Source organism: Lindgomyces ingoldianus (genome assembly GCF_010093535.1).
Source record: "Lindgomyces ingoldianus strain ATCC 200398 unplaced genomic scaffold BDR25scaffold_53, whole genome shotgun sequence".
Lineage (NCBI taxonomy): Eukaryota > Fungi > Ascomycota > Dothideomycetes > Pleosporales > Lindgomycetaceae > Lindgomyces > Lindgomyces ingoldianus.
In genome coordinates, this window is record NW_022985214.1 from 211,306 (window position 1) to 221,236 (window position 9,931).

The 9,931-nt window shown below is 36.1% G+C and overlaps 2 protein-coding genes across 2 annotated transcripts in view; one reads left to right on the top strand and one right to left on the bottom strand.

Moving 5' to 3' along the window:
- Positions 1–5,590: 5,590 nt before the first annotated feature.
- Positions 5,591–6,636, bottom strand: BDR25DRAFT_346965 (uncharacterized protein). Its single transcript, XM_033694212.1, has 3 exons — positions 6,480–6,636; positions 6,051–6,426; positions 5,591–5,995 (listed from the first exon to the last, which is right to left on the bottom strand). Exons 1-3 carry the CDS (start codon positions 6,570–6,572, stop codon positions 5,799–5,801), a joined length of 666 nt encoding a protein of 221 aa, XP_033540725.1. The 5' UTR covers positions 6,573–6,636; the 3' UTR covers positions 5,591–5,798.
- A 1,712-nt stretch (positions 6,637–8,348) lies between these two features.
- BDR25DRAFT_329448 (uncharacterized protein) overlaps positions 8,349–9,931 on the top strand; it is a gene marked incomplete at both ends in the record, with an annotated part of 2,862 nt that continues 1,279 nt past the window's right edge. Inside the window, 2 exons of the mRNA XM_033692457.1 lie at positions 8,349–8,479; positions 8,531–9,902. Of these exons, the coding sequence (XP_033540726.1) occupies positions 8,349–8,479; positions 8,531–9,902 (1,503 nt within the window). The remainder of the gene's footprint in view (positions 8,480–8,530; positions 9,903–9,931) is intronic.

Sequence of the window (9,931 nt, forward strand, 5' to 3'; positions counted from 1 at the left end):
GGCCTCTTAAAAAAGGTATAATAGCCTACTTAAACTACTTCTAATTTTTAAATAAGCTTAGAAAGACATATTAATTAATTTTATTATAAACCTACCTTTATTTAAAAAGTATATAAATATTATAGTAGTTGTTAATTACTTAACTAAGTATTAACACTTAATACTATGTTCCTTTATAACTACTCCTAATATAGCCTAGTTATTCTACTAATATGTATAGGTTTACTATAGCCTGCCTAACATAATTATATTAGATAGAGGTACACAGTTTGTCTTAGCTTTCTAAAATAAACTTTATAAATAGCTTTAAATTATCCTCTATCTATCTACAGCTTTTTACCTAGAGACTAATAGCTAGACTAAGAATATAAACACTATAATAAAATAAGTCTTATAAGTGTATATAAACTACTAGTAGAATAACTAAGTAAAATAGTTAGCTATAGCATAGTTTAAAGCTAATAACATAATATTTAAATTAACATAAGTATCTCTATTCTTAGTAAACTATAAATACTACCCCTAAATAAGATTTAAACTACTTATAAATACCCCTTAACTAACTTATTAATTTATATAAGTAATAAATATAAATAAACTTATTAATAAGATTTAAAATATATTTAAATATGTTTATAAAAAGCTTATATAAGCTTAAGATTTTTAATAAGAGTACATAAACTAATTTTAAACTCCTGCCCCTGCGTATGCAGCTAGCAAGAAAGTCTAGCTAGACGCTAGAAATATCTAAATAAACTAATAATTAAAAAAACTTAATTAGAAGAACTTTAGCCTTTTTATAGTAGCTTATATAGTCTTATTACATGCTTACTAATTAATCCTACCTAACAGCATAAAAATACACCCTGTGTTCTATGTATTATTGCTGCGCTAAGTAGCCTCTAAATCTAACTATCTACCTAGATAGCTAAACCTGCTACTTAAACCTATTATTATAAATAATAAACTAAAATATGTTATAAAAGACATTAAATAGATCTAGTTTAATAAGAAAAAATGTATCTATAAATACTTTATAAAATAGACTAGATATAATAAACTGTTATAAGAACCTGCAGAAGCCCTATAAAAAAACTCTATAGTAACTTAATTCTACACTTAATACTTATCTAAACTAAACCTATACCCTAATAAAGACAACCTAATGCTAGAACTACTAATGTAAAGGATTCCCTTCCTAATAAGGGGGGGGGTACTGTCACAGTATCCTCCCTAGATCCTAGACATAACTGTATTAGACGTGTACTAGAGTATTATTAGTGCACATCTAACATAAACACAACATAACATAGACATAAACTTAAGTATAAACTGCCTTAACACTAACTAAACCTAAAACAGGCTTAATTTATACTTAAAGTGCTTAGACTTCTAAGCTAAGTATTTAATTATTAATTTTCTTCTAAACCTTCTTATTTCTTACACAACGTCTTGTACCTACTATAATACCTTACATAGTAATTAAACTAGACCTCTGTAAAGCTCTATAACCTTACTTGTGCACAATTGTAACACGCTGCACTTTCTAGTTTAAGTTGCTATTATTTAAAGCAGTATACTATAGTAAGTGATTTTTTATTATAGATCTTATAATTACCTTTTATAAGACTTATTTTTTTTAAAAAGTATGTAATAGGCCTAATAGTCCTATCTAGCTTAGTCTAGAAAAGAACTTCTACTACTACATAGTCTAAGGCATTAGCTTTTATAAGTATTAGTAGTTTAAAGTTAAAGTAGTAAAGTATTAAGGCTTTAGTAAAGGCTTTCTTTAGCTAGTTAAAGCACTATTAGTAATTTAAGTTAAAGTTAAATTAAATTTTTTTTTTAGTAAGTATAATTATAAAGCTTACTTACTATAAAAAGTTGTTAATAAATTATTAGTAAAAGTTAGTAAATTTTATAAAAGCTTAAATATTTTTTATATTTTTTAAGTATTACTAATCTAGCATAGTCTAAACCTTAATAGGGTCTATTTAGATGCTATTTATAGAGATTACATATTCTAAATATGTAACCTTTAATTAGTAGAACTTACATTTGTCTATGTTAAGTTATAGACCTGCTTTTTCTATAGCTTTTAGCACTAAGTGTATATGCTATTTATGCTCTAAAAGGCTATTGCTATAGATTAGAATATTATTAATACACATAGTGCAGAACATGTTTAGGTAGGGTTAGAGCAAGTTATTTATAAAATATTAAAAAGTACTAGGTGTGTTAGCTAAGCTAAAAGGCATTACTAGGTACTTAAATAGTCTATATTAAGTCTAAAACACTGTTAGCTACTTATTACCTTTTACTATCTTTAGCTTATTAAAAGTAGTAATAATATTTAACTTTATAAAATACTTTACTTTACTTAGTTAGCTTAAAGTTTTCTATAAAAAAAAATTAAGTATTAGTTTTTAATAGTAATAGTATTTAGTTTTTAGTAGTTAACATAAAATTAAAGCTTACTTTTAAGTTTCTTTATAAATAGTATAGGTAACACTACTAGTAAGAAGCTAGCTTAAATAAACTTTTTTTTTAAGTTTTTATTAAGGTATTTTTAGAGCACTTTTAATTTATTTAGTAATATTTTATATAGTAGCTTATAACTAGGTTATTTACTAGGCTTAAAAGTTATTTAGTAATTATATAGATGTTATATTAAAAGCTTATTAAACTTATTTTAGAAAAAAATATATAATAAGTTATAGTAGTTTTAAAAAACTATTATTTTTAAGTTAGTGTGTTTTTAAAGAGCTAGAGCTTAGTCTATATTAGAAATTATAACTACGTAGATTTTATAATCTAGTTATTAAGCTAGAGTTATAAATAAAGCAGGTTCTATATAGCAGATGTCTATTTACTATTTAAGTCCTAGTTTATGTTTAAATTAAGTAAGTAAAAATTTTTTAAAAGCTTTCTTTTTTTTAGGTTTAAGTAGTTATTAAATTATTTTACATAGCTTATTTTAGTAAAAGGCCTAGCTTATTAGCCTTACTTAAGTAGTTTTTTTCTAAGTTATTAAAAAGTAAGTCTAAAAACTTTTTATATTAAGTGCTACTTAAGTATTATTTAAGTATAAGCGTAAGTATATATTTTAGTATTAAAAAGAGTTAAAGTTTAGAACTTACTTTTAGTAATTAAAAGTAACCTTATGCTAATACAGCTATAGTTATTCTAAAATTAGGTTATAACATCTTATATTTATTACATAGAGCTTAATCTACTCTTTATAGTGTTAGTAAGTAATTATAATAGTTATAGTATAAAAGATAAAACTTTTTTTAAGTTATTTTTTATTAAATCTAGTTAGGTAAATTATTTAGGTAAGTAGTGTTAATTAAAGATTTAGTTTACATACTAGTTCTTTATTAATATAACTTATGCTATTTACTTCTAAGTTAATAAAAGCTTATATTAAAGCTAATATAGTTTTTTATTATAAATATATAAAAATATTAACTTAGTACTTTTAGTTATTAGTAGGGGACTTAGCCTATAAGTTAGTAAAGATTTAGTGTTAAATTAGTTTTAAAAAGTAACTTAGCCCTAGAATAAGCCTTTTTACAGGCTTTTACTACTATAGCTGTAGCTATGTTAAGAGTAGTAAAAAAGATTAAAGCTTAAATATAAGTTAAAGCCTTTATAAAAATAAAAATAAAATAGTAAAAATTTTTAATAAGTGCTAGCAGCACTACTTATGTAGACTTAAAAAAGAAAAATAAAGTAGTTTTAAAAAATATAACTATGCTTACTATACTTAAAGCATTAACTTTTTTTTTTATAATTTTTACACTTTTTAGAACTAACTAAAGCATAATTTAAATTAATTTTTATTACATTAAAGTCTTTATTTATAACTGTGCTAGTTTAGGGGCGTATTAAAGCTTATACAGAGAGGAACCTTATGTTATTATTATAGGTAGCAATTAAGTTTACATACATGTTAAGGTTATTTAGAAGAGGTTCTTCTACTATAGCGTGTTACAGTTTAGTTAAGAGGGAGTTATATAAAGCTATAATTAGACTTATCTTATTTAAGCTTATATTAAATATAAGTTAGTAAAACTTAGTAAAGTGTAAAGTAAAGCTTTTTTTTTTTATTATAAAGTGTTTAAGTAACTTAGGGCTATTAACTTTTTATTTAAGTTTTTATAAGTTACTTATAAAAACACTATAAATTAATTTAAGTTAATAATATTTTTATTTATTAGTAAGTTAATTAAAGCTATTATGTTATAGTTAAGTTAAAAGTAAGTATATAGTAACTAAAAGTGTTTAAAGAGGAATTAGTCTATGTTTTCTTTAAGTTTATATTAAAGCTTATATAAGAAAAAAGGTAGGTCTTTTTATTTTCTATTAAATAGTAAGAGATTAAAGAGTTAGTTAGATTTTATTACTAAGTTAAAAAAGTTATAAGTTATAAGCAGTATTAAGTAAAAAAGAGTTAAGCTATCTCTAGACTTTTAAGTAAGCTTTAAGGCTAGTAAGTTCTTAGTTTTTACTACTATAATAAAAGTTAAAGTAAAAATAAACTACTTAATAATATAAAGCTATTTTTTAAAGTCTTTTTAAAAAGCTTTAAAGCTTATAATATAGTAGCTTTTTTATAAAGTAAGCACTTTTTAAAAAGCTTTTTAGCTTACTTTAATAGCTTAAAGTTATGTAAGTACTAAGCTTATTAAATTAAATTTAAAGGCTATTCTTAGCTAAAGTTTTAACATAATATAATGTTATAATTATGTATAAGTAAGGTTATAAAGCTTTATAAAGGTCTAGTTTAATTACTACATAAGGTATTATAGTAGGTACAAAATGTTATATAAGAAACAGAAAGGTTTAAAAAGAAATTAGTAATTAAATACTTAGCTTAAAAGTCTAAGTGCTTTAAGTATAAATTAAGCTTATTTTAAGTTTAGTTAGTGTTAAGGTAGTTTATGCTTAAGTTTATGTCTATGTTATGTTGTGTTTGTGTTAGACGTGCACTAATAATACTCTAGTACGCGTCTAATACAGTTATGTCTGGGATCCGGGGAGGATACCGTGACACCTAGCAGGTTAATTAACAGCTTAAAAATAACTTTTAGCAGGTAACAAAAGGTAAGCAGAAAGCTCCTACGCCTATTGCTAGTACGCTAGAGGATTTTAATAATAATGCAGCATTAAATAAAAAGAGGGAGCTAGCATTAGGCAAGACTTAACATAGCAGGCAAATTAACATTCTTATAAAGTATTACATATAAATTATTGCTAGGAATAGAATTTATAGCATTTAATTAGTATTATAATAAAAAATCTATATGATTTATAATTTGTGTAAGTCTCTAGAGCTTTAAAAGTGAAAGGCGCGGATTGCCAAAATCGTGCATTACGCGAGGCCGTGCATTACGCGCTAAAACATGGTAACGACGGTGAGAGCGTATTTTCGCACAACCCGTCGCAAAGCCGCGCGGCAGGCAGCTTCAATCAATCAGCAGAGTACTGTCAGACTTCCTGCCGAAATCTACCTGCCGCAATCAAGCTATGTCCCCTCTCTACAACCCGTTATCCGGCACGAAATATCTCGAGCTTGGTACAGAATCAACACATATCATGGTAATGAAAGCATATTCTAAAAGGCTGAAAAGAAACTGCGGCAATTTGGGAAATAGGGCGCTAGACATCGAATCTCTTACATTACCTAGCTAACCATTCACGACGTCAGCCATGTTAATATGATCGTCATCCCGGCCATCGTTGATAGAAGAGTGCATGTAATCAGCCCATGCAAAAACTGCATCAAAGGAAGCTCACTCCTCCAACGCTAAGTGTTGCCCCATATGCTGATCCGTAGCGATGGCTTGGGACTCGAAGATTGCTTGGGACTCGAAGATTCCTTGGGACTCGAAAGTTGGTTGGGACGCGAAGATTGCTTGGGACTCGAAGGTAGGAACCGAAGTTCCGCCAGAATCGGGAAACTCTCCAATGACTGGAGCGGAACGATTATCTGAGCTGGGTTCAGCGTTCAAGCAGCCGAGATTTTCATCAGATTGAGTACTCACAAGGGCTGCTCGGTCGACGAGTACCTGGGTGCAAGAAATCATACAACTCCATCCAAGCTTCTTCCTTGGCATTTCTAGTTCGCCGCCACAATTTGCTTGAACGGCATGTCGCTGCGTGCCCGTCGTACTCAGCCTGGTTGTTGAAGTACCTTCCACAACGTTGATGGAACTTGAGGCCAGGCTTGTGGTAGGATCTGACATGCGTTCGTACTTGTGTAATTAGGGACTTAGCGCAGCCTCTGCGGCATGTAATATTTTCCCCACGCATGTCCGCCGCTTTCTCTTCAGGACACGCAAAGCCTGCAGAATGTTCATGATGGCCTTGCGCTGCCCCGGCCGCAATACCTTGGGATGTGGTAAGAGCAACAAGAGTGGCCGGGAATGTTTGTTAGAACGCAATTTTGTAGAAGAAATGGGACTTCGAAGTACCTGGGCTGGCCATGAAGGCAAGGAATGAGTGGTTTGGAGTGAGTTTTCACTCCTGGAAGCACTCGTACTACTGGCATTGGGCGTTGGGAACATCCTGAGGGATGTAAATGGGGTTGATAAATAGTTGAAATGGAGGAATGGAGGGATGGAGGAATGGAGGAATGGAGGAATGGAGGAATGGAGGAATGATTTCCAGCCTTATACCAGAGAGGCAAGTCTCTCTCAGTCATTGGCTATCATACCGGAATACTTAAATAGAAATTCAGGCGTCGCTCTCATGATTGGCTGAGGACAATTGGCTGCAGAGTCCAATTGGACAACTCGCAATCTCTGTTCTGCATAGTGGCTTGATGCGTTGGCTATTCAATCAGTTATTTACATGTCTAGATGTTCAAGATCGGATACTCATCGGTAACGCGCAAGCCACTTGGTAATGGTTGGCTGGGATGTCGCTGGCGAGTTGAGGCTCAGATTATCGATTGGCTGGAGTGGATAATTTTCCATAGCATCTCTTAGGCAGCGAAACCGTATATTATTTGCTGGTCGCTATACTTACCTATGATCCCGTGAGATTTTAAGGGTCTTTTGTTACGAAATCATGGAGAATGTTTTGTGTGGTGCTGCCACAGCCGTACCCCTGCTCGTGCCATCGGCCCAACAGTGGCTGTCGGCCAGAGCGTCCGGCATGGGATTACGCAAGTTGCTACCCTTCAGCCAATCAACTTTGACATCACGTGATACGATTTGGCGAAGTGAGCGGGCCAGGAATTTCATTACCCATTCACCTACACACCTCTCCGTTATCGCGCTGCTCACCTGGAATGGAACCGCGACCCCCTGCACTTCTGCTAGATTCCGTTTCGACAACTTCCGAGAGATACTCTAGCTATGAATGTCGCAAGCGGATGGGCAACTTGTCCCCAGCCGAGGACAAACCCCGCAGTTCGACTTCAGACGTGAGCGACCTTTCGATTTGCGCTGCGCGCAAGGCTCAAGAATGCAAGGCTGAATTTGCGCACAGAATTTAGAATCCTCTCATTTAGGTCACTGGCCCCAGCGACGTTACGATGCAACTGCCCTAGAACATAGTCGAGGACTAAAGAATAGGCCGGCAATTTACGACCGCACTTCCCCTCAATCAGTCACGCAAACCTCACACGACGAGCCGCTCGGGCTCGAGAATGATACTTTTCCAGAATCAGAAGATGATATCAACTCTGTCAAGATAGCAACAGCAAGCAATGCACCTGCTGAAAATCAAGCCTCCCCATCGTATCACTGGATGTCGGTTCGTCCTCCAAGTCCTGACGCAGTTCTGCGGCGAGACCTAGAAAGTACTAGGGGCCAGATTGCTCATGTTTCTCCTACCTTGGCCACGCCTGTTGGCGAGGCAGGGTGTCGTACGAGTCCATACATTGATAAGGAACCGTGGTCTACATGGAACATGCGCGGCACGAGCAGCAACATCCCACCACCCAATCACGCCATGCACATTCCGTCTCCAAGATCTTCAACTACACTATTAACGCCCGGTGTACTAACAGCATTGAAGTGCCCCGTCGAAGGCTGCAATGCATCGTTTCATGGAAATTACAAGAAGGGAAACCTGGCCCGCCATACAAGAACCAGTCACGTAGATGGAGTGCGAGCCTTTTACATATGTAAATGCTGTTCAAAACGTTTTAAACGGAGGGATGCACTGTTGAAACACGAACGAAGAAGTCACCCGGAACGAAATCTGCTTTTATCGCGAGGGCTCAGTGTCGCGAGTACAACGTCCTTCAATTTCGGGTTAACCGCAAACGGTACGCTAGACCATGGTATTATGTTTGACACTCCTAACAGTCTATAGGGCAACAAAGAAAACGTATGCCCTTCTCCACAGTCCCGTTCAATCGCGACCCTGATTTTGTGGATCGCCCTAATATGCTGGCTTGGGTCCACAAGATGTGCGCGGCCCCAGGCAGTCGAGCTGCCCTTGTTGGTCTCGGTGGCGTAGGGTATGCTAGCTAGTCCTAGTTGAATGTGCTTCGACATTGACGATACCACAGCAAGTCGCAACTTGCAATTCAGTACTGTCATGATCTTCGCGAAGCGTCGCCGCAGACTTGGGTGTTCTGGGTGCCCGCCAACACAAGGGCACGCTTCGAAGAAGCATACCGTGGCATCGCGGATCGGCTCGAGATTCCCGGCCGAAACGACCCCAAGATCGACACCCTCCAGCTGGTAACAAATTGGCTGCGCGACGAGGGCAACGGGCAGTGGGCCATGATATTAGACAATGCAGATGACATCGGGGTATTCTATCCCAAACAGAAACGCGGAAGAGACGATTCCGAAGACATCCCAGCACCATTCGCAGTTTTCCTGCCCCAGAGCCAGAACGGGTCCATCTTGGTGACATCGCGAAGCAAGGATGCGGCAACTCGGCTAGTAGGGGGCTACAAAAACATCATAAACGTGAACGCTATGGACGAGAGCCAAGCTATACAGCTTCTACGAAAGAAGTTGTGTGACACTTCAGAGGAAGACGGGATAGCAGCGCTAGTCCATGTTCTCGGTTGCATACCTCTTGCGATCTGCCAAGCCGCAACATACATTAATCAAAGCGCGCGGATGACGGTATCACGCTACCTAGAGGAGTTCAGGAAGAACGACAAAAAGAAAAGCAGCTTGCTCAACAGAGACGCAGGCGACCTCCGTCGCGACGAAAGCGCGTCGAACTCGATAGTCACTACGTGGGAGATGTCGTTTGAGCAGATCCGCAAGGAGAGACCCTCAGCAGCAGACCTGCTGTCGCTGATGAGCTTCTTCAATCCACAGGGGATTCCAGAGTCTGTGCTTCGCGTCCACACAACCAGGGCAACACCTACAGTGAATCAGCCTATTCTAGATTATAACGACAACGATGTTGGTGATTTCGACGAGGACCTAAACATCCTCGTAGCCTACTCGCTAGTCAGAGTGACGGCGGATAGCGACCTCTGCGAAATGCACCAGCTGGTGCAGTTCTGCACGAGGGAGTGGCTGTCGTCTTTCGATCAGGCTGACTGGTGGAGGCAGAGGTTTATGGCAGCAATGGCACAAGAGTTCCCTAACGGGAGCTTTGTGAATTGGGCAAGATGTCAGACACTGTTCCCTCATGTGGCGCCAATGTTTGAGAGTGAGCCAGCTCAGGAAGAACTGCTTCAAGACTGGGCACATGTGCTTAGCAACGCTGGATGGTACCTATGGATGAAGGGGCAGTATAGGGAAGCTGAAAGAATACTAGTTAAGGCAGTCAAGACAAGAGAGAAAATAGCAGGGCAGAGCAGTCTTAGTACGTTGGTTAGCGTGGGCATTCTAGCGTTGCTATTGCAGAGTCAGGGGAAGTACGAGGCGGCGGAGGAGATGAACCGGCGAGCGCTGGAGGGAAGAGAGAAGGTGCTTGGGAAAGAGCACCCCGACACCCT